Source organism: Lissotriton vulgaris, chromosome 9 (assembly GCF_964263255.1).
Source record: "Lissotriton vulgaris chromosome 9, aLisVul1.2, whole genome shotgun sequence".
Taxonomy (NCBI): domain Eukaryota; kingdom Metazoa; phylum Chordata; class Amphibia; order Caudata; family Salamandridae; genus Lissotriton; species Lissotriton vulgaris.
This window is the reverse complement of record NC_141697.1, coordinates 464,614,576-464,638,978: the sequence shown is the minus strand read 5'-3', so window position 1 is coordinate 464,638,978 and position 24,403 is coordinate 464,614,576. Positions and strand designations below refer to the sequence as shown.

The 24,403-nt window shown below is 47.2% G+C and overlaps 1 protein-coding gene across 2 annotated transcripts in view; it reads left to right on the top strand.

Moving 5' to 3' along the window:
• The window catches only part of JAG2 (jagged canonical Notch ligand 2), a 300,244-nt gene that overhangs the window by 261,922 nt on the left and 13,919 nt on the right, over positions 1-24,403 (top strand). For both annotated transcript variants that reach the window (XM_086937916.1, XM_086937917.1), the window contains 2 exons: positions 5,066-5,314; positions 7,919-8,050. In XM_086937916.1, coding sequence (XP_086794042.1) covers positions 5,066-5,314; positions 7,919-8,050 — 381 coding nt within the window. The remainder of the gene's footprint in view (positions 1-5,065; positions 5,315-7,918; positions 8,051-24,403) is intronic.

Below are 24,403 nucleotides of genomic sequence, written 5' to 3'. Positions count from 1 at the left end.
GGTTGGACTGGGCTTCTCATCATTCCAAAGCAGGGCATTGCCTGGCATTGGCGCTCTAAACTGCCCCTGCCAGTCCTCCAATGGACCCGAGGAATGGACTTTCCTGCTGCAGTGGGAAAACTTGTCCACAGATCCAGGAGATGTCTGTATAAACACAACACAACAGAACATGAAGAGAGGAATGGCTGACATACTCTGAATCTCTGTCACCTGTGACTTAGTTCCTTTACACTGTCTTTGTATTTCTGCCAGATAGGCATGGCGAGATCAGGCGTACTACAGCACGGTTTTATGGTACGTTTTGAGGGTTTTTTTGTTCTTTGTTTTGTTATCTGAATTTGTGGGCCCAAATATAAGGATTGCTGTTGGTACTAAAGAAAAAGGTGATTTTCTGTACTAGTTGGGGTTTCCTATGCATTGCCCGAACTTTAAAGTTGATTTCTTAGGTGTATTCTAGGACACTTTACAGTTCAAAAGCGTCACCTTTTGGTTCCACTGCTGCTTTCCTAATAATTCGGCAATGTTCCTTTAATTGTAAGTAATGCCTGCCAAGCAGTAGCCTTCTCTTTATCCAACAAGTCATTATTTAACTGTTCTTCAATTCTCAATACCTTCACAGACTTAATCGCCTACTTCACCTCAGAGATTGCTGTTTCGATTGATATTGAGCTCTTTGTGCATCTCCCTCCTTTAGGTCTTTACCCCTCCATTATCCTGTTCCCCTTAACCTAAACCTATCCAGCTGAATTCCTTCCCGTTCTTGTTGCAAGGAAATTCCCCATGTGCACCATCCAACCACTTTGGGCTTAAGTTGCTTAAACTTCTTGTTCTGTACTTCTACGTCATATTTTGCCTTACTATACTTTTTTTTAGCCAAGGACTGGCTCCTAGGCCTCCTGCTGCATGCCTGCTGTACTCCTCCACCTACTTGATAAATCTACTGCAAATCCCTAGTTCCCTGCCAAGGATCTCACAATCTCCATACATACTCCATCCTTATTAGCACAATTTGCCACTTCTTAATTATTATTTTGGCAAAGATTCTTAAAATGTGAGTGTTATCTCAAGCCTAGCCAATGACCAACTAGATAACACTATGCAACAAAGTTTAATCATTTGTCTTTTGAGAGGAGTTAAATTGGAATGGTGAGAATGTTTTATGGAACTGAATGAGTACCATTGAGCTGGGTAACAATAAACATCTGTTGTTCAGTGCCAAGATCCCCACGGGTGAACGTGCTTTACAAATACACAATATGCTGTGTTATTCCATATTGTGGGTTTTTGGTTGCAATCCAGCTCTACATCTTGAAATACAATTTTTTAATGTGAACAGTATTGTTAATGTCAGAGCGGAAGTCTAATTACTGAAAGAGCTGATATTTTTAGCAAAGTTAACCTGTGAGCCAGAGTAAAAAATATTTCAGGGCTTCTTCCAGTTAACACATTGTGAGAAAATGCCCCTTTTTGCATGTTCACCCCCATTTGTTGCTGGATTTCATTGCTTATTTTTAGACTCTGTATACCTGGGCACTGTTGTCCAGTGATCAGTGTATATGCTCTTACCTCTAACCTCATGTAGAAATTGTCTAATCTCTGATTGCCATATTTTAGTCTCCCATAAGGACAGAGTATGTGATGTAGAAACGACTCCCATAGCATGGAATGCAAGGGTCACCTGTAGACTGTAGTACTTATTGTGCCACCACTAAAGTGAACAGGAAAAAGTGCCTTTAGTCTTGCTATTGGTACTTGCTGCTCCAGCTCAAACCTAGAGCCCGACTTGTCAAAATAACCCCTTTGACAGAAGAAAATCTTCCTTTTAAATATTCATAATTATCACCTATGTAGGCCCTGTAGCCTACAAAGTAGGGGGCATGATATTTAAAAGTGGGACATGTTGAATTGTAATTGGCTGCCCTCTACCCTGGAGACTGGATGGTAGCGTTGGACTTGCAGGACTCCTATTTTCACATCTCCGTCCTGCCGGCCCACCGGCGCTACCTGTGGTTCACGGTAGGCCAGGAGCGTTTTGTTTGCTGTGCTCCCCTTCGGCCTTTCCAGCACCCCGCGGGTGTTCACGAAAGTGATGGCGGTGGTCGCAGCTCTCCTGCTCAGGTCAGGGGTGTCAGTCTTCTCCTACCTCGACAACTGGTTGTTGAATGCGGGCTTGCCCCAAGCAGTTGTCACCCACCTACAGATTACGGCCAACTGCCTGCATTTGCTGGGGTTCTCCATCAATGTGCCGAAGTCGCACCGGAGTCCATCTCAGAAGCTCCCCTTCATCTGAGAGGTTCTGGATTAAACGCTTTTTCGGGTTTATCCTCCCAAGCAGCGAGTCCGGGATATTCAGGCTATGATTCCGATATTTCACCCTCTATCCCGGGTTTCAGTCAGAATGACCCTCTGGCTCCTGTACCGGATTGTCTCCTGCATCCTACTAGTGCAACATGCCAGATGGCATATGCGTGCTCTGCAGTGGGGCCAGAAGTTCCAGTGGGCACAGCATAGGGGCAACCTGTCTGATCATGTCCAGATCTCGGAGGGTACTGCACAACAGTTGCAGTGGTTGCTCACGAATCGTGATTGGGTCAATGGCAGATCCCTCTCCCTTCCCCAACTTGAGCGCACAGTGGTGACGGATGCGTCCCTCCTGGGATGGAGAGGCCACTTGGGAGAGGCGGAGATCAGAGGCCTCTGGTCTCCGGTGGAGTCTCGGGTCCATATCAGCCTTTTGGAGCTTTGGGCGATCCGACTTGTACTGAAAGCATTCCTTCCCTCTGTCCAGAGAAGTGTGGTGCAGGTGTTCACCGACAACACCACTGCCATGTGGTATTGCAAAACACAGGGCGGGGTTGGGTCCTGGACCCTCTGTCAGGAGGCTCTGCACCTCTGGACATGGCTGGACCATCAAGGCACTACCTTGGTGGTTCAACACCTGGCAGGTTCTCTGAAGGCCAGGGCGGACAAACTCAGCCGCCGGTGCTTGATGGATCACGAATGGCGTCTGAACTCGGACGTGGCGCAAGGTCTCTTTCAGCAGTGGGGACAGCCTTAGTTAGATCTATTCGCCAACGAAGAGAATGCGCAATGTCATCCGTTCTGCCCTTTGGGATTTCCAAGGCGGCACTCGGTCGGCGCTGCATTTCATCGCGAGTGGAGTTGCGGTCTATTGTACTCCTTTCCGCCTATACCACTTCTGCCCAGAGTGCTGAAGAAGATTCGGCGCGGCCGGGCCCACGTCATTCTGGTGGCTCCAGATTGGGCACGAAGATACTGGTATCCTGAGCTACTCAACATGGAGATCGATCCCCCCAATCCGACTGCCTCTTCGGGCGGATCTTCTGTCGCAGCAGCAGGGGACAGTCCTCCACCTGAACCTGTCCAGCCTCCACCTCCATGTGTGGAGATTGAGCGGTGACAGTTGACGGCCTTCGATCTTCCTCCCGAAGTCTGCGATGTTTTTCTGGCAGCCAGGCGTCCCTCCACTAAGATGGTATACGCCTGCCGGTGGAACAAGTTTGTGGCATGGTGCACAGCCAAGTCTGTGGATCCCCTTTCTGCCCCTCTTTCCGAAGTCCTTCTGTTCCTTCTTTCTTTGGCCCAGCAGGGCTCTGCTCTGGGCACTATCACAGGTTATCTATCGGACATCTCCACCTTTCTACGGCTTCCAGATCAGCCATCTCTTTTTAAGTCTCCAGTTGTTAACCATTACCTGAAGGGCATTACGCAAACGTTTCCTCCCGTTCCGTTCATCATACCTCAATGGGACTTAAATCTTGTCTTGACATAACTGATGTGTATTCCCTTAGAGCCCCTTCATAACTGCCCTTTGCGTCATCTTACTCTCAAGACGGCTTTCCTGGTAGCAATCACCTCTGCCAGAAGAGTGAGTGAGGTCCAGGCTCTTTCTTCCAAACCTCCTGTCCTTTCTATGCATCCGGACAAGGTGGTTTTAAGGACCCGTCCTTCTTTCTTGCCGAAGGTTGTCAAACCCTTCCACATTGGACAGACCATCACTTTGCCCACCTTCTTTCCACCTCCGCATCCTTCAAAAGAGGAAGAGAGGCTCCACCGTCTGGACCCAAAATGTGCGCTCTCGTTCAATCTGAAGCGCACACAACAGTTCCGGGTGGATGATCAGCTCTTTGTTGGCTACGTGGGCGCCAAAAAAGGTCTGGCCCTGCACAAACGGACCATCACTCGGTGGGTCGTTCTCTGCACCAAAGCCTGTTATTCGTTGGCTAATAAGAAGCCTCATGTGGGGCTGCGTGCCCATTCTACCAGGGCAACAGCAGCCAGTACAGCCTTGGGACACGGCATTCTCTTGCAGACATTTGTCAGGCCTCGCTGCACACGTTTACCAAGCATTACTGCCTTGAGAGTCCAGTCCGGAGAGGCGGCTTGTTTGGCCGCTCTGTTCTCTGTGACTTTCTGGTGTAATGTTGTTTGCAGACCCTCCCCAGGGGTTTGTATTGCTGGGGTATTTATTCTAAAGTAAGGAATCTATCACTAATGTGTCTCTTTCAGATGCACCAGTTACTACTTGTGTAACGATATATCTGTAAGAGACATTAGTTAGTGATAGATTCCTTACCACCCCACCCATCCTCCCCGTTCTGCGAACTGTTGTCTAGGGTTAAGGACATCCCTTGCAGGCCCCTAGTTTCTTGGCACCAGTGGTCAGTTTCTTGCATGGCTCTGCGTTCCTGGCGCGGAAAGCCGTGTACAGAATTGACGTCAGCGCGCATGGGTGGCGCCTTAGTAGTCTCCGTGACGTCATCTCCGCTCTTATGACGCAAGCGACGGACGCGGAGCCGCACAACGCAACCTACTGACGCACAGAGGTACTGCTAGTGAAAACTTTGCAGATCCAGTCTGACGCCTGGGGATATTCTAAGGTAAGGAATCCATCACTAATGTCTCTTACAGATATATTGTTACACAAGTAGAAATTTGTGCTTACATACAGGATATGCAAGAGCTGGGAAACCAGCTAATACTAAAGCAGATTATTATAATGGACCCATGATAACCACGTTTTATTGCTTTTTTGATACTTTAGATGTGGTGCGGCAGGAAACCGTGTTTGTTGGAAAGTCAGCATGAATCGGAATCTCTGCAGTGTCCCGCAGGACAAGACTGTCAAGTAAAACCTTATGTAAAATGTTTTCAACCACCTTGTTCTAATTGGGGTGAATGCAGTGCTCCAGACATTCTGCCAGAAAGTATCAAGTGTCAACCTAATTCTGGATTCCTGGACAACAACTGTGCCAGAATTACATTAATTTTTAATAAAGACAAAGTCCCCCAGGTGAGGCCACTCTTTACCTAATCACAATTGAAACCATGATCATGTAATGATATCTTGTGTTTGATTATAAACCACATTTTAGGACACCTACAACTCGTATACGTTTAGATTCGGCTTTTGATTTGTACAGCAAATAGTGTTTCTATTCTTTCTTATCTAGGAGTAAAAACTGTTGCAAAGTGGCTGATAAAACGTGTGGAAAGAGTTGTGAAATCTCTTTTTGAACATTGATCCATTCTCATGTTCCCATCTTTCAATAATTTAATGCTCTTACTTTCAACTTAATTTTTTTCGTGCACCAGGGTACTGTGTTGTCATTGACAGCACTTTAATGGTAGGTCCGGAACAACACGCTCTTGGACATAGCTTCTATGGCAGCTTTGTCCCTATGTGACACCTTGCAAAACACTGCATTTGTTACAAGCTGTCTGTAGCACCTTACAAAAAGTAAATATTGACTGATGCTAATTATGAAAACCTTAAGAAAATTAAGAATTTGTTAGAGTCAGTGAAGAATGCGGTCTTTCGGAAACTACCATGTCCATCACAAAGACCTTTGCAAAAACAACAATTGATGGACAGAATGCAGAACAATGTCATACATTCACCCCCGTACAGAGATCTGGGCCTAAATCCATCTTTTTTGGCTCACCATGCCATTCCAGTTTGAACCCAGCCATATGCAAATCAGGCTTGACCCTGTGCCCAATGGGAACAGTCCATCCCGAACTACCAGGCTAGTTCCTCCCTGGACTGAAGACAAGCATCCTAGGGCCGGTTTCGAGGTTTCACACCTCCTCAGCCAGGCTAGCTTGACTGCATTGGCATGGAGAGCTCGGGACCCGCGTCTGGGCATATCCGTCCCACTCGGGGTGACAAATGCAAAAACAGCCATTGATGGACAGAGTGCAGAACAATGTCATACAAGACCTGGCATCAGTGGTTAATTTGTAAAAAGATTAGTGCCTGGGCTCTAGTCGGGAGTCAACTTTGCACCAGCCCATTTCTCCTTTTAGCATTGCCTAAAACATAACCAAATACTAACCATGAAAGTGGGAAGAGGATGTTGCTTAATGGCCAGAGCTGCCAACTTCGGAGCTGGGAAACCATGTTAGAGTCTCTGCATCGGCTCAACATTCTGTGATTCTGGGCATATCATTTAATCTCCCTGTAAATGAATGTATTCTTGACTGGTGCTCAAGACCAGTGCGGGTGTTGATGATCAAGTGCCAGTACTTAGCACCAGAAACCACCAGCTCAAATTAAGCACTACCTGGCATTGTGTCCTGCATTGATATTGTTCTTTTGACCAAAATTCACTTGAGAGAAAGCCAGCTGCAAAGGTTTTTGATATGGGACAAAAAGAGATGGCGCGCCATACCAAGCATATAGTTTATTCAAGCAAGTCTTGGTGTATCTTTGGCTGTACAGATACAGTTCTACAGTAGATATGTACTGTACTTCAAATGGTAACAAACGCCTCTCTACTTTTTCTTCATAATTCTAATTGAGGTGTTTGATGGGTTTCCAGACACCTAAATAGCATCCTAATTCTAGAGAAGACAAATCTTGAATCACAGCTTACTGTCCAACTACATCGCTGCGTCCAGTCTGTCTTTTCTGGGCAAAATCACTGAGACATTTGTCTCTCTAAAAATGTCATCCTACAACTCTGAACATCTTGCAAGACATCAATCCGGCTTCCACCCTGACTGCATCATTAAGAAGAACACTCTGAAGTGTCTAGACAAAGTTAATTGGATACTGGATAGAGAAATTCATGCCTGGTAATGCTACTTAATTTTACAGCCACGACCACTGATGGCTACACTCTGTACTAAGAAACTGCTTTGGCTTTCGAGAAACCTTTGAACTAGGTTTGCTCTTTTATATCACACCAATCCCAGCTGAAGAGATTGGATGCCATTGAATGTCCTCTGTGGTCTACCCCAAGATTCCATCATGGTATCCACTTTTTCCAATGTATATTTCAAACTGCTGAGCTCACTCTGCTAAGATATAGGAGTCCTCACCCATCAGTACGTGATTGCCCTCCAACTCTATTTAAAAAACCCTTAATTGCACTATAACTTAACCAAGCAAACCATGCTTTTCAGACTCGAAGACTGGACTCCTGATAATTTCATGAATCTTCACCACAAAGGTGGCTAGAAGAAATTTCCAAAAGGCAAACATTAAAAACACAAGTTCTGGTGCCCACAGATGTGCCTAGCCAGAGATTATAAGACTTTTAAAGGCGTTGTTGGTTCAAGTGTTGGATCAAGTGTGAAACTGATGAATTTTCCTTTATTCACAGAATATGGAAGGCTGGGGGCTCAAGAACATTGTTATATATGTAGAATTTATCATTATGGACTTATCACCAATCTGCACATCTTGCATTCTGTTCTATTTTTTTCTCTGTTGTTTCATCATTCCTTCTTGTTAGGAGGTAAACATGGTGTGACACACCATGTGTTTTGACAAGTGGCATAAATATTTTGATTTTGCTATTTATTGACTTTGTGACCTGTATTCTGCAAATATGTGCAAACTGTTAGTGATTCCCTACTAATGTCATTTAACATTTTGGTGTTCCTGCAGGGCACTACTGTGGAAAATATCTGCTCTGAAATAAGGTATTTACCTGCTACAAGGACTGTTTCCAGGGACCGGTTGCTAGTAATTCTGTGTGACTTATCCTATACTACAGAAAAAGCAGTGGAAGTTGCAATTGTAAGTAACATATGTTTAATCTACTTTAAGTTAAGATTCATAAATATCTGTTTTGCTAAGGCATGTCTAATTATTTAACATATTTTTATACAATCATCAGAATTTGCTGTGCATTAAAAGTTATTTGTAGTTTTTTAGGTCTGGCGTACCCAAGTCCTTTTGAATGTAATAAAATTATATATACCATATACCTTCCGATTGGCTTTCCTACAGCTCTGTTCATCTATTGGTCTGTCAGTGTGGCATACACATTTGTATTCCGTACACCACAGCATTTACCTTGGGATACAGGTTCAGCCCACTTAAACCATTGGCTTACACCTTGGAGTGACAGTATTCTGCTCTTGCAGAGTGTGCACTTATGAATAGAATGTAGGCCTATGTACACTTATACAAATAAAATTGCAATAATTGGCAAAGCTAAATGTTGGCAGTCAACGCTAGACCTATTGTCTTTGTTATGCTTGTGACCAAATTCACGTCTCCCTGATTGCTAGGAATTGAAGTGACGGTCATGTATAGACTTTTGCAAAACAAAACACTTGCCAGTGCTGAGGAATTAGTTTACATACACTCTTAGACTGGTGTACATGACAATAACATGGACACTTGCTTTACTAATTGCAACTTTTTAAATTATTCTTTTTGTATTGCATCTATTCAGTTATGCATCTTTTTGCATGGGAATACGAAACAATTTATGTACATATATTTACACACAAACATAAAATACACATAAACAAATAATGCGGTATTTACAATTGGTTCACAACTTACATGCAACTCATTCGTGGCCATCCATTCATACAAAACACACAAACGTACACACTGGTCCCAGTGTCAACATAAACTTTTTTTCAATTAATGAATTGTCTGTTTTTTGCTTTCTCTAGCATTAGATGGTACACATTGTGAAAAAAAGCAATACAGTCTTTGTGTTAGTTCATCATAATTATTTGAACTCAATCAGGGGAATGACCCGGGACCTGGTCGGTCGACGCATTTCGAACCCTGTCGCTGGTAGGGTTCTCTTCAGGACCAAATTACAACTTCAATGTTGGGTCGTGGCTCCAAAATGTAGTGGTATTCCCAACAGTATAAAGAGTAGTTTTAGGGAGAGTGGAACTGCGCTGGTTAATGTGGGGAAGTTCCAAGGATTCGTAGAATGCTATTCTGTTTCGATAGTGGAGCTCCGCATTCAATATCCAATTTCAAATGTGTCTTCGCTGGCGGGGAGGCGTCCTCCGTATGCGCGGCTCTAAGTCCAATTGTCTGTGTCTGCTTTAGATATGCTCCGTATTAGTCATCAGAGAGTCCTGCTTCTAGCGCTGCTTGCTCCAGCCCTCTCGGTCTGTTGTGGCCACAACAGACCGAGAGGACTTAGAGCCGCACATACGGAGGACGCCTCCCCGCCAGCGAAGACACATTTGAAATTGGATATTGAATGCGGAGCTCCACTATCGAAACAGAATAGCATTCTACGAATCCTTGGAACTTCCCCACATTAACCAGCGCAGTTCCACTCTCCCTAAAACTACTCTTTATACTGTTGGGAATACCACTACATTTTGGAGCCACGACCCAACATTGAAGTTGTAATTTGGTCCTGAAGAGAACCCTACCAGCGACAGGGTTCGAAACGCGTCGACCGACCAGGTCCCGGGTCATTCCCCTGATTGAGTTCAAATAATTATGATGAACTAACACAAAGACTGTATTGCTTTTTTTCACAATGTGTACCATCTAATGCTAGAGAAAGCAAAAAACAGACAATTCATTAATTGAAAAAAAGTTTATGTTGACACTGGGACCAGTGTGTACGTTTGTGTGTTTTGTATGAATGGATGGCCACGAATGAGTTGCATGTAAGTTGTGAACCAATTGTAAATACCGCATTATTTGTTTATGTGTATTTTATGTTTGTGTGTAAATATATGTACATAAATTGTTTCGTATTCCCATGCAAAAAGATGCATAACTGAATAGATGCAATACAAAAAGAATAATTAAAAAAGTTGCAATTAGTAAAGCAAGTGTCCATGTTATTGTCATGTACACCAGTCTAAGAGTGTATGTAAACTAATTCCTCAGCACTGGCAAGTGTTTTGTTTCGCAAAAGTTTATATTGGCTCAGCCTTGCTGAGTATAGGAGCCAAGACCCTTTTTGTTTCCTAGGTCATGTATAGAAGCACAGTTACTGTGCAAGATTTGATTAATTTAAAAAAAACCTTGAGAGACTTCCTGGAAACCCTGTTCGCAGACCAATATCACTCGCTATATCCATCTACTACAATGGGAAAATCATTTTGTAAGGGAATAATAAGATCTTGGCCTTGGTCGCCAATATCTTTCTCACTCTCAGACCCATCACATCTGACTCGCATCCTATCCCGTCAGCATTTTCTCCCTTATGCTCAACTCTCTCCACCTCAGCCCCCTAGCAATCAAGGCTTCGCATCTCTGCTTCACCTCCCAACTCACATTTAACCAATCACAACACCTCCTACACGTCCTACGGCCACCAACCTCCCAGCTTCACACAACAATCTGCCAAACACCCCTTCACTATCCAGTCAGCTACTCACAATCTCCATGTCATCTCAACAGTCCACCTGCCCACCTACCCATCTCTTAAAAAGCAACCTCTCTCCCTCAACTATCTCCTAACCTCTCCCTCAATTTGCTTTCAAACACCCTTCATCCCATGAATATGTCCCCCGCCCCTTCCTCCACCATGCACCCTTACCACCTGAAACATTCTAACCTAAATTCTCCACTTAAGTCCACATTGCCCAATCCCCCTCCCCCTCTAACTTTTCTGAATCACAAGCACATCCCAAAACATGCCACGAAGGAAGGTACAATACAAACCTCTAATTTCCCCGTGTATAGGATTGACCTCTGGCTTGGAACTCCCATCGTCTATATCCTATCTATAATAAAAAAAGCAAGTAGACATCTGTTCTCAGGCCTTTTCTCATTTCAGCAACTCACTTTCATCCCATAATCTTCCCTCAACACCTGGCGCAGAACAGCCCATTTCTAAACCTTATCTCTAGGGACAATCACTCCCCAGACCTAAACAGGCATACTCTCCATTCAAAGCCAATGATCTACATAACCTTGCAGACAGTTATAAAAACACCAAATCCTCCAACACAAAATATCATTCCTTTCCCCACCATCATCTCAAACCAAATTCCCCTTGATCCATAACACACATCCAACCATAATCACTACCCATCCTCCAGCGTGATCCAAAGTCCCACTGTAACTCTCCAGTTCTTCCCTCATTTATATGAGTCAAATACTGCCTTCAAATCCCAGGCAGTATAATTGACCACAACATTAGCATCATGGCCATCACCAAATCTTGGCTCTGTGATACTGCAAACAATGAACTCACTCAGAAAAACTCACTAAGATGTGGGCTACTCTAATACACATTTTCAATCCTTTGAGTGTTTAAATCTAGAAATCTCCTCCACTAACCCTAGGATAAACGTGATCCAGTTGGCTTGCAGCAAGGGGACCCCCAAGGTTTGATTCATTCTCCAGTCCTCTTCAACCTCTATCCCAAACCCTTGCTATATGATCTTCAGGGACAAATTGTAACTTCCAATTGTATGCTGAGGACAACCAAAATCTGCCTTAAGGTCTTATACCCTGATGACTTTTCCATCTAGGCTTTAATCCTTTTTAAGGTGTTGGATAAGAGAGCTAACAGCACCTCAAACTAAACACAGTGTAAACAGCATTTCCTAATATCACTCCAAAGAAAGGTAATCCATCAATTCAAGACTGGATGGACTACACCTTGAGGGCTGTCCATCCATCATTCAGAATGCCAAAACAGCTTTACACTTGACCGACATCTGAACCTTCAGATTGAGATCTCATCCATGGCTAAGAGTGATGCTATGGGGAATCAGACACCTCATCACAGAAAATGACCAAATATCAGTGGTACAGGGGTTCGCACTCTCAAGACTCGATTAAGGAATCTTCACAGGCATCCCCACAATTCACATGTCTGCTCAGAGCAGTCCTACATGGTTCAGCTCTCTTAGTGACCAGGCTCAAGCAGTTTGATCACATCATCCCATTCTACACTCCATTAAGTGCCTTCCCATAGAGGTAAGAGCTCATTTTAAAACTGCCTGTCTCTCTCATGAAGCACTTCACTCATCTTCTCCCACGTACCTAACAGAGAAACTAGAAGTGGCAACTGGGGCGCAAGACCTTCTCAATCCCTTCTCCTGGAACCCCCTCATCTTCATTCGGGAGCTTTAACCAATCTTTGTCCAAAAGCACCACAACAATGTTGAATGTCCTCCCACTGAGCCCCCACCTGACCACATCATGACACCTTCATAAAAGAGCTCAAAGCACTTCTCTTTGAACGATACTCTTGCCTCTTCTCGCTGTCTCTGGATGCATCTCAGTTTCACCAGGCACAAACTATTAATGAACATTGCGTGGTATAGTGTCTATCCCACCGACTCATCACCTACTTTTCATTGCCGTTTTGTGATGAGTATATGTAAAGCGCCCTATGGCCCAGAACGAGTATTCTGGAGCTCAGTCCTTGAGGGGTGTATATTTGTATTATCTACTTACTATTGATATGTTTCGTTTTCATTGTAAACCGCTCTGATGACTCCGGGCCAGGTCTGCGCTATATAAAAATTTGAATAAATAAATACATTTCAATAAAAGCTGAAAGCTGTATACTGTCTATCTGAAAGAAACACGTTAGTGTTAGATTCCTTACCTTAGAATATCCCCAGGCGTCAGTCTGGATCCGGAAACTTTTGCGTAGCAGTACCCCTGCGCGTCGGTAGGCGTCGTCTGCAGGCGTCCCCTGCGGCTCCGCGTCCGTCGTCGGCGTCGTGCGCCGTGATGACGTCGCTGGAGTACATAGACGCCGCCTCCGCGCGCTGACGTCAGTTCTTCTTTTTTCCGCGCCAGTGGACGCAGATCTGAAGAGCGGTACTCCGGTCTTTGACCAAGTTTTTCGATTGTCTTTTTCTCTATTGTGCCTGATAGGATGCCAGGATTTAAGAATTGCGATGACTGTGAGCGCACGATGTCGGTCACAGACCATCACCGCCTCTGCCTCCGGTGTCTGGGCCCCGACCACGACGTGGACTCCTGCGTCGACTGCCGGGCCCTTACCAACAAGGCTAGACGGGAGCGGTCCCGCAAGCTACTGGAGCTCCGGGTGTCGGCCCCACGTCGGGACCGGGAGCGGTCCCGGTCCGGCCGGAGGTCGAGAGAGCGTTCGAGGGAGCGGTCGCGGAGCCGCGCCGGGCGCTCCGGAAGTCGACACCACTCGTCATCCTCGTCAGGTAAGAAGCACAAGAAGTCGGGGCGTCGTCATCGTACCCCCGACTCCCCCCGACGCTCGCGCGATGCGGCCGGGGGCTCGGGTGACCCCAAACCCGCGGCTCCGCGAGAGTCGCCGGCGCGGCCTGCCTCATACCCTCCGGTCCCTGGGCATGGTGCGACGCCTGAGGAGATCGAGGCGTTCCTCATGGCCATGAGGGCGCTCGCTTCTCCGACGGGGCCTACGGCGCCTTCGGGCCCAGTGCTACCGTCTGGGGGCCCTGGCGGTTCGGGTGTCCCTGCCTCGGCGCCGTCGGGTGCTCTGGCCCCGGCGCCGCCGACGGCTCCGACCCCGGCGCCGCAGGGGCCTTCGGGATCGGCGCCGGCTGGTCTTCCGGCCTCCCCGGCGCCGTTGCCATCGGGGTTACCCCCGACGCCGCCCCCGCGCGGCGCCGGTTCTCCGCTGCCGGTTCCGGCCGGCGGTGGGGTTCCGACGCCGGCTCCGGGCGGCGCCGTCCCCTTACCTTCTCCGACGCCGGACGCGGCGCCGGACGGGCGTCGCTCGACGCCGGTCCCGGCGCCGATGGGGCCCATGAACCCCGAGGAGCCGGTCTTCATCATTGACTCCGAATACGGAGAGGATGAGGAGTACGGTGAAGGTTGGGAGGGGTCCGAGGACCCTCTGGCTCGCGAGTGCCAGTATGACCCAGACTGGACAGGTGACTTGGGGGATGCCAGTGGTTTGGACGACTCCCCTAACCCTGGTTTGATCTCTCCTCCTTCCGTGGCATCGGTGGAGGGAGCTGCCTATTCTGTGGTGCTGATGAGGGCTGCCAAGGCCTTAAACCTTGAGCTCACCGTCGCGGCCGTGAGGCCTAACATCCTCACCGAGGTCTTCAAGCCGCAGTCATGCCCTCTGGAGCCTCTGCTGCCGTTTAATGAAGCCTTGTCTGACGTTCTGTTGGGCACATGGTCCAGGCCCGCTTCAGGTGCGCCTGTTGATCGGAACGTGGCCAGGCGCCACCGTCCTTGTCCGGACGACCCCAAGTACCTGTCTACCCACCCCACTCCTGAGAGTCTGGTGATCCAGGCCTCGACCTCCCAGTCCGCATTCCCGTCGGCCCCGCCCGACCGGGAATCCAAGAGGTATGACCAGTTTGGCAAAAAGGTCTTCTCGTCCATTAGTTTGGGCCTGCGGTCTTGCAACACCGCCTGCCTCTTGGGCCGCTACACCCACTCTGTGTGGGATACGGTCGCGGAGCTGCTGCCAGAATGCCCCATGGAGGTGCGGGCTAAGCTCGGTCAGGCTGTGGCTGAGGGCCGAGATGCAGCGAAATATTCAATTCGGTGTGGTCTTGATACGACCGACTCGCTGGGCAGAGCTATGTCTACGACGGTGGCGATTCGTCGTCACGCCTGGCTGAGATCCGCCAATTTTTCGGCTGATGTCCAGAATACCCTGATGGACATGCCGTTTGATGGCTGTCACCTGTTCGGTGACAAAGCGGACCACGCGCTGGAACGCTTCAAGGACTCCAGGGTCACGGCCAAGTCCTTGGGTCTCTCGACCCAGCGTCAGCAACCGGGTTCGTTTCGTCCCTTTCGTGGCCAAGGAAGGGGCGCCCCCACACGTGCTGCCAGCCACGCGCCGCAACAATCCTTCCAACGCGGTGGCGGCCGTGGAAACCGCCGTGGTGGCGGTCGGGGACAACGGCGGGGTCAGACCACACCTTCCCCCGCAGCATCTACCCCAAAATCCTCCTAGTCCGTGCTTTCGGCCCCATGTGACGCCAGTGGGTGGCAGGGTTCGCCATCACCACGCTCACTGGCGCACGATCACTTCGGACAGGTGGGTGCTGCAAATTGTCCGAAGGGGCTACTCCCTCCCCTTCGAGACCTCTCCTCCAGCCATGCCACCGCAGAACCACCGTGTGTCGGGGGACCACTTGACACTTCTGCAGGAGGAAGTTACGGCCCTCTTGGCCAAGGGGGCCATCGAGCGCGTTCCTGGGCCAGAAGTAGGGCGTGGTTGTTATTCCCACTACTTTCTGGTGCCCAAGAAGGACAAGGGGGGCCTACGTCCTATCTTGGATCTAAGGAACGTCAACGGCTTCCTCCGGAAGGAGAAGTTCAAGATGTTGACGTTAGCTCAGGTCTTGGCTGCTCTAGACCCGCAAGACTGGATGGTAGCGTTGGACTTGCAGGACGCCTATTTTCACATCCCCGTCCTGCCGGCCCACCGGCGTTACCTGCGGTTCACGGTAGGCCAGGAGCACTTTCAGTTTATCGTGCTCCCCTTCGGCCTTACCAGCGCCCCATGGGTGTTCACAAAGGTGATGGCGGTGGTCGCAGCCCATCTGCGCAGGTTAGGGGTTTCAGTCTTCCCCTACCTAGACGACTGGTTGTTGAAGGCGGGCTCGCCCCAGACAGTCGTCCACCACCTTCAGATGACGGCAGACCTCTTGCACGACCTGGGGTTCTCCATCAACGTGCCGAAATCACACCTGTGTCCCTCTCAAAAGCTCCTTTTCATCGGAGCGGTTCTGGACTCGGCGCAGTTTCGGGTTTATCCTCCGGAACGGCGGGTTCGGGATATTCAGGCTTTGATTCCCATCTTTCAGCCGCTATCCCGAGTCTCGGTCAGGTTGACGCTGCGGCTGCTGGGACTGATGGCTTCCTGCATCCTTCTGGTGCATCACGCCAGGTGGCGGATGCGGGCTCTGCAGTGGGACCTGAAGTTTCAGTGGGCCCAGCATCAGGGCAACTTGTCCGACCACGTCTTGATCTCGGAGGGCACTGCGAGACGACTGCAGTGGTGGCTTACGGACCGCGATTGGGTCAGGGGCAAGTCCCTCTCCCTTCCCCAACCGGAGCACGTTGTCGTGACGGACGCGTCCCTCCAGGGCTGGGGTGGCCACTTGGGAGAGGCAGAGATCAGAGGCATCTGGTCTCCGGCGGAGTCCCGGCTCCATATCAATCTGTTGGAGCTGCGGGCGATTCGTCTGGCACTGAAGGCATTCCTCCCCTTTGTCAACGGGAGTGTAGTGCAGGTGTTCACCGACAACACCACCGCCATGTGGTACTGCAACAAACAGGGCGGAGTGGGGTCGTGGACCCTTTGCCAGGAGGCTCTGCGCCTCTGGCAATGGCTGGAACGTCAGGGCGTGACTCTGACGGTTCAACACCTGGCAGGTTCTCTGAACGCCAGGGCGGACGAACTCAGCCGTCGGTGCTCGATGGATCACGAATGGCGTCTGAACTCGGACGTGGCGCAAGGCATCTTTCTGCAATGGGGAGAGCCTTGGTTAGATCTATTCGCCACAGAAGAGAACGCGCAATGTCATTAGTTCTGCGCGTTGGAGTTTCCTAGACGGCACTCGCACGGCGACGCCTTTCGGCGCGAGTGGAGTTGCGGTCTGTTATACGCCTTTCCGCCTATACCACTTCTGCCCAGAGTGCTGAAGAAGATCAGGCGCGACCGGGCCCAAGTTATCCTTGTGGCTCCGGACTGGGCTCGAAGGTACTGGTATCCCGAGCTACTCAGCATGTCAGTCGGTCCCCCGATCCGCCTGCCCCTTCAGGAGGACCTTCTGTCGCAGCAGCAGGGGACGGTCCTCCACCCGAACCTGTCCAGTCTCCACCTCCATGCTTGGAGATTGAGCGGCGGCAGCTGAGGCCATTTGACTTGCCTCCTGAAGTCTGTGATGTTATTCTGGCAGCCAGGCGTCCCTCCACTAAGTCGGTATACGCCTGTCGGTGGAACAGATTTGTGGCATGGTGCGCAGCAAAGGCTGTGGATCCTCTTTCTGCCCCTCTTTCGGAGGTTCTTCTGTTTCTTCTTTCTCTTGCCCAGCAGGGCTCTGCTCTGGGCACTATCAAGGGCTACCTTTCTGCCCTTTCAGCCTTTTTGAGGCTTCCTGATCAGCCTTCTTTGTTCAAATCCCCGATTGTAACTCGATTCTTGAAAGGCATCACTCACATGTTTCCACCTGTTCCGTTTGTGATGCCTCAGTGGGATTTGAACCTGGTTCTAACTTTCCTGATGTGTGCTCCCTTTGAGCCCCTTCATTCTTGCCCTCTCCGTCTCCTGACTTTAAAGACGGCTTTCCTGGTTGCCATCACCTCTGCCAGGAGGGTGAGTGAGCTCCAGGCTCTTTCTGTCCAACCTCCTTTCCTGTCCATTCATCCTGACAAGGTGGTTCTGAGGACTAGACCTTCTTTCCTGCCCAAGGTTGTTTCGGCCTTTCACATCGGGCAGTCCATCACCCTCCCTTCCTTCTTCCCGCCTCCGCATCCTTCAAAGGATGAAGAGCGGCTCCATCGTCTGGACCCAAAACGTGCGCTTTCATTTTACATGGATCGCACACGCCAGTTCCGGGTGGATGACCAACTGTTTGTTGGCTACGTGGGTGCGAAGAAGGGACGGGCGGTTTGTAAACGAACCATCTCTCGATGGGTCGTCCTCTGCATCAAAGCGTGCTACTCTTTGGCTCGGAAGGAGCCTCCTGTTGGGCTGAGGGCCCATTCCACTCGGGCCACGGCGGCTACTACTGCCCTGGGCCGGGGAGTCCCCTTGCAGGACATTTGCCAAGCGGCTACGTGGGCCTCGCTGCACACCTTTGCGAGGCACTACTGCCTGGACAGTCAAGTCCGGAGGGATGGCTTCTTTGGCCGTTCTGTCCTCCAGGACTTTCTGGTGTAGTTTTGTATTGGTTCGCAGACCCACCACCGGGGTTGGTATTGCTGGGGTATGTATTCTAAGGTAAGGAATCTAACACTAACGTGTTTCTTTCAGATGAACAAGTTACTTACCTTCGGTAACGATATATCTGTAAGAAACATTAGTTAGTGTTAGATTCCTTACCGAACCCACCCATCCTCCCCGTTCTGCGAACTGATACCTAGGGTTAAGGTCATCCCTTTCAGGGCCCTAGTTTTTACATGGCACCAGTGTTGGTTCTCTCATGGCTCTGCGTCTCCTGGCGCGGAAAAGCTGTGTGCAAAGAACTGACGTCAGCGCGCGGAGGCGGCGTCTATGTACTCCAGCGACGTCATCACGGCGCACGACGCCGACGACGGACGCGGAGCCGCAGGGGACGCCTGCAGACGACGCCTACCGACGCGCAGGGGTACTGCTACGCAAAAGTTTCCGGATCCAGACTGACGCCTGGGGATATTCTAAGGTAAGGAATCTAACACTAACTAATGTTTCTTACAGATATATCGTTACCGAAGGTAAGTAACTTGTTCGTTTTGGTGACTCCCTGAGATCTGAAAATGCAGAATAAAAGGCATGATTTTTGTGTGTAATCGCAGCAGTCTGCTGAATCGGGCTTGGGAACCAATGGGCCGCTCAAAATGTACCAATCATTTGATCGTAGCTGGGCTTTCGTTTAAACACATGGAGACTTTTTAGATAAAGAAGCATGCTCAAAGTCCATCACTAAGCATTAACAATAGATCCACATAAACCTATTGCATATTTGAAAGTTTCCAAAGGCACATTTTTACAGGAGCTTTTTTTGGTTGGGGATTTCCTTACTTGTTAACTTATACTTTCTAAACTATCTGTTTTTGCATGTCAAAGTAGAATATTATTATTATTCATAAAAAAGGAAAAGTTTAAATTTCCTGCGCACCATGAGACCGACTTTGTTTTCCTGTTCGTGAAAGATGATGATTGACCCTGCATGTCTAAACCACCATGACCATGGATTTTAAAATGCAAATTTAACTCCAGTTGGTGATGTTCAAAACTGTAGTACTTGTGTTGAAACAGTTCAATATATATATTTTTTTTAATGGAAGGCTCACTCCGCAGACTTTTGTTACAACTTTAGTTGTTTAATTGTTTTTCACATACATGGTCATATTGGGCAAAACTAAGAAAACTTTACACCTTTTTTTCTTTGTGCGTTTAGTAGTTTTTATATTGCTCCGCATTAGTGCTAGATCGTGATAGTGGGTAATATGTATTGCGTAAAGAAGTTGGTTGATATGTATCTTGAAAACTGAAGGTTGTCAAGCTGTATGATTATCTAGGACAACATTTTACTCAGCTGGATGAGTTGGTCTACAAAAGTGGATACATTGCTAGTTATTCTTCAAAAGATAATTTAGTGGTAGAGCTGCTAGCCCCACTTTAAGCATTAAGAGTACTGGGTATGATGCAGAGCTGCGTGATAATAGGTGATAATGACTTCACTCGGTTTGGGAAAAGGTTTCTCCAACCGCTGGTAATATTTACCTATGTTAGCACCCAGATAATTGTGGTTCTGCTATGCTTATGGTTTGGTGTGGAGTTACTTGTGAAATCACCCACAACAGATTTATTCCAGATACGATTGCCTCCAGAGTCGTGAAACTTCCTTTGCTTCAGTACTTCAGGCATACTTTATCTGGTAGTAGTATAACAGAATATTGTGACTCAACTTAAAGGACTGCCCAGAGGATGTATTGGTTATGATAACAGGACTAGCCTTTCTGCATGACCAATAAAGAGAGCAACTAATTTTGCCATTAGATCTGTTGCTAAATACCCCAAATAACTTGCTGATAATTCTTTGAATCTCAACACAAAGCTGATTTAACTGAAGGTCCTATTCACCACTCGCTAAAAACGAAATTTAAAATTCTATCAATATTCTATCAATTAAATGTCTGAAGAAAATATAAGAGGGAAACTTAAAGTTGCAACTATTGTAACTGTTTCCCCCTTGATACAGTGAATCATGATTTTAAGCCAATACTTCGACTGCTGAAACTTTTAAAGTGTTGTATAGAAGTTCATATGTTTCGTTTTTGCTATTAATGAAGTATGGTAGCTCTGAAAGGATAGTTTGAGAATTTCTAATGTATACTGTTAGTCCCAGTGAAGTGGTGGATCCAGTTTTATGGAAAAAATGCTTGAATTCATCTCAGCCACTGACGATTGTATAATATTTCACCCACTCCAGACCGACATCAGCCATATGCAAATCAGTCTTGGGTAATTTAGAACAGGCGGGCAGCTCCAACTTCACTACCACCTCAGCCGTACTGTCACCCGTCAGACTAAAAGAGCACCCCAAGCCCTGCAACAATCTGTCACTTTCCAGGAGCCACTACCACATCAGCTCTTGTAAAAGCACAAAACGTTTGGTGCATGTCCATGATGTTTCTCATGGCCGCGCACCAGACATATTTGTTTAAAAAAAATCAAACTCACAAAGACTGTAGGCCAATCATCTGTGGCCTGGGTGTGCAGTGTTAAAACTATGAAGATGACCTGTCAAAATAGCCCCTTTTTTACAGGTGTAAACCTTCCTGTGAAATATTACAAAGTCGTCCTAAGTAGGCTTTACTTCCCATAATGTAAAGTGCATAGTATTTAAAAGTAGGACATGTAAACGTTTAATGTGAAACATGGCCCCAGAGATGTTTTCAAAGTCCAATTGACTGGTGAAGTCTGATGTGTAAATAAATAAATATATATATATATATATATATATATATATATATATATATATATCTATATCTCAAGAGAAAGTCCTGAACCGCTGAAACTCAAGCGGCACCAAGCAGGTACCGACCTCTTTCTTCTCCAGAAGTCAAGCGTTTCAATAACGGGCCATTCAACACGATGAAGTGCAAGCAGTCATTATTTTATTTGTGCAAATTACGGGCAGCTGCCCTCCCTGATGCGTTTCGCTCCGTCAAGCGGAGCTTGATCACATCATATATATATAATTACATTTTTTTAATATTTTTAGAAAAGGAGGTAGTTTGATAAAGTTTGCTTTTCCCTGCTTTGGGTGTGTGGGGATGTCTGTACCTACCACCCTCTAATAATACCCCAATTTTTTTACGCCATTCTAAATTTAGGGTGTATGGCGGGTTATCATCAATGAGAGGGTCCAAGAGGCTCCACGATTTACAGGTGGTCAGTCATGTATGAAAATGATAGACAGCAGGATGTGTGAGCACACCGCTGACCTCTCAGGCAAGGTTCGCCCCCTGGCATTCTGATACATGCAGTCTCTGATAGCTCACTCCGATATTTTCGAGTATTTCGCCAAGGTTGGCACAGATAGTGCTAATCTCTAGACACGTATTTCTGGTGTATTAATCGTCATCAGTAGAGAATAAAGTCTTGTATTTTGGGGTTTGCTGAGTAGGCTGTTAAACATTATATTGGGTCCGGTAAATCTCACTGGCACGCAGGTGCTTCATCCACAAGCTCGTCAGCTCAGTGACTCACGGGAGTGCTTTAAATAGACAACAGGATGTGGGAGCACACGGCTGACCCCTCAGGCAAGGTTCACCCCTGGAATTCTGGTAAATGCAGTCTCTTGTAGCTCGCTCCGATATTTTCGAGTATTTCGCCAAGGTTGGTGCAGATAGTGCTGATCTCTAGACACGTGTTTCTGGTTTATTAATCGTCATCAATAGAGAATACAGTCTTGTATTTTGGGGTTTGCTGAGTAGGCTGCCAAACAATATATCAGGTTGGTACCTCTCACTGGCGCGCAGGTGCTTCATCCACAAGCTCGTCAGCTCAATGACTCACAGGAGTACTTTAAATAGACAACAGGATGTGGGAGCACACCGCTGACCTCTCAGGCAAGGTTCACCCCTGGCATTCTGGTAAATGCAGCCTCTTGTAGCTCGCCCCAATATTTTCGAGTATTTCGCCATGGTTGGCGCAGATCGTGTGTGGGGATATCTGTACCTACAACCCTCTACTAATACCCCATTTTTTTACAGCATTCTAAATTTAAGGTGTATGGCGGGTTATCATCAATGAGAGGGGCCAAGAGGCTGAAAACTACTGTGCAAAGAGCACAGTCCACGATTTACAGGTGGTCAGTCATGTATGAAAATGATAACTATGTTTTGATCATGAATTTGCAGTAGAGCTCTATTCACCGTCATCCTGAAAATTACGCTTCATCAATAATGTCAGACGTAACCAGTAGCATATACGGACAATAGGAAGATCTGTGAGATTCAAGGATTGGACATCACACCCTCCCAAGAGGAAGGGTGGTGGCTGAGGCACATCATTGGAGGAAGGGCTGAGGAGGCTGTAGGAAGAAGGCACCTGCCAATAGCAGTACCTGAAGGGGCGTAAGTCACAATTACAAGAGTATGTGGCCAATTTTAGAAGTCGAACTGCTATTCCTGCCATAATGGCCAGCCTGCAGAGCACTAGTGAGTGAAACCCTGAGGGCCTGTAGTGTCGGATGTCCAGGTGCACAAACACAAGACTGCTAATACCCTAAAGCATACAGAAAGTGTCAAGAGCTGGCGTAAGTATCAGGTGCTCTGAACGAATGGGGGCGTGGGGGTTAGACACAACATGTCATCTCCGGGGAATAGACGCCATCAGAAATCCAGGGTCCCTGCAGGCTTTGAGGGAATCTCAGACCTGAATTTGAAAAAACACGGGAAGAATGTCCAAAAATAGATGCAACCACCAAGAATGGGAGGTCAACAACAAAAACCTCAGCACATGGGACTGTGGAGCTATTCACCAGCAAGTGTTGTGCGCTTCCTGCATGGCCTACTGTAAGTTTTCCTGTCTTAGCCTAATTGTGCACGTTGTAGGTCTCGTTTTCCTTTGCACACGTTACTATATAAACACGCTTGCTTTTGTGCCACATTGAGCTTTCACATGGAACCTGCATATGTTTTTGGGTTCTGTTCTTTTCCTGGGATTTAGTTTGATGAGCACACATGCAAGGGGTCTTGAGACAATAGCTCTACATCTGCTGAGATGTAGGCCATGCAGGAAACACAGGAACTCTTCCATTGGCCTTTGAGGAGCTGTGTGCATAGGCACATGGATCACAAGATACAGGCTCTTTTGACACGGACGCAGGTTGCTTTGTCACTGTCTCAGCATCGGTTGAGACCTGAGAGCATGGTTATTCTTTGGCACTCGTAATGTGGGCAGTTAACCAATCATTCTGTGCGGAGTGTGATTTATCCATGGAGTCTTTGGCCTACGAAATCGCAAGAGACATTCTGGATTCCTCGGAGGTACTCTTAATTTGATTATTTTTGCAAATTAACATTTCCTTCCAATTGTAGTTTTCAGTCATCTCTGGAGCAAGGCTTTGAGTGTGTTTACTTTCAAATTACATTTATTATATCTAGTATCTTTCCAAGTGCTATTTTCCTGAGCAAAGAGAGGGTCTTGTGTGTTTCTTGCATGGCACATTGTAGTTTTCCCTATGTTATCCTTCTTGTGCACGTTGAAGGCCTCATTTTCCTTTGCATGTGTTACTATATAAACATGCTTTTGTGGCACATTGAACTTTCACAAGGAAACCTGCATATTTCTTTGCATTCTGCAATTTTCCTGGGATTTAGTCTGAACTCCCTAGACTAGGTCAAACAACAATGTCCCTTGTAATTCTTTCTGGCCAGGCACTAGCACCTAGACATAATAGAAGAATGCAGCTTTTGTTTATGTGCCCACATATATAGATGAGCACATGAGCCAAAAACACACATGGAAAGAGAGTTCTGAGACATGTGCTTAGATGTAGATGCTTAGATGTAGAACTTCCATCAGAGGATGCTAAGGTAAGGGGTCAGCCAGTAATCTAAGAGATCATTTATATATAATCATTTGGCTTCAGTAGTAAGGGAGGAGGGTTTTGGTTCCTCTGTTCTATAAAATGACAGGGCTTTTTATGGTCTATGGATTATTAACCATTCTAACAGTAAAAGTATGTTTTCGTTTTCTAATTGTGTCACGTATACTGCATTTCAGAGCATGATAGTTTAAATAAATATTCTAAACTTCCTTTGTGTCTCCTGGTTACCCTATTGTGGACAAGTACAAGTGAGAGAGTGAAAGTGTGTGTGCTGTTACAGCGAACCCTGAGAAGGCTGAGTGTGTTGTGTTCTGGGATGCCAATTCACTTGTTTCTCTGGTAAGACTGACTAGAACTCATGGATACTGAGGTGGTATGGTGACTCAGTCCTTACATATTGATTTTCTATGGTTTCAGGCATAGTTATGTTTTAGAGCAG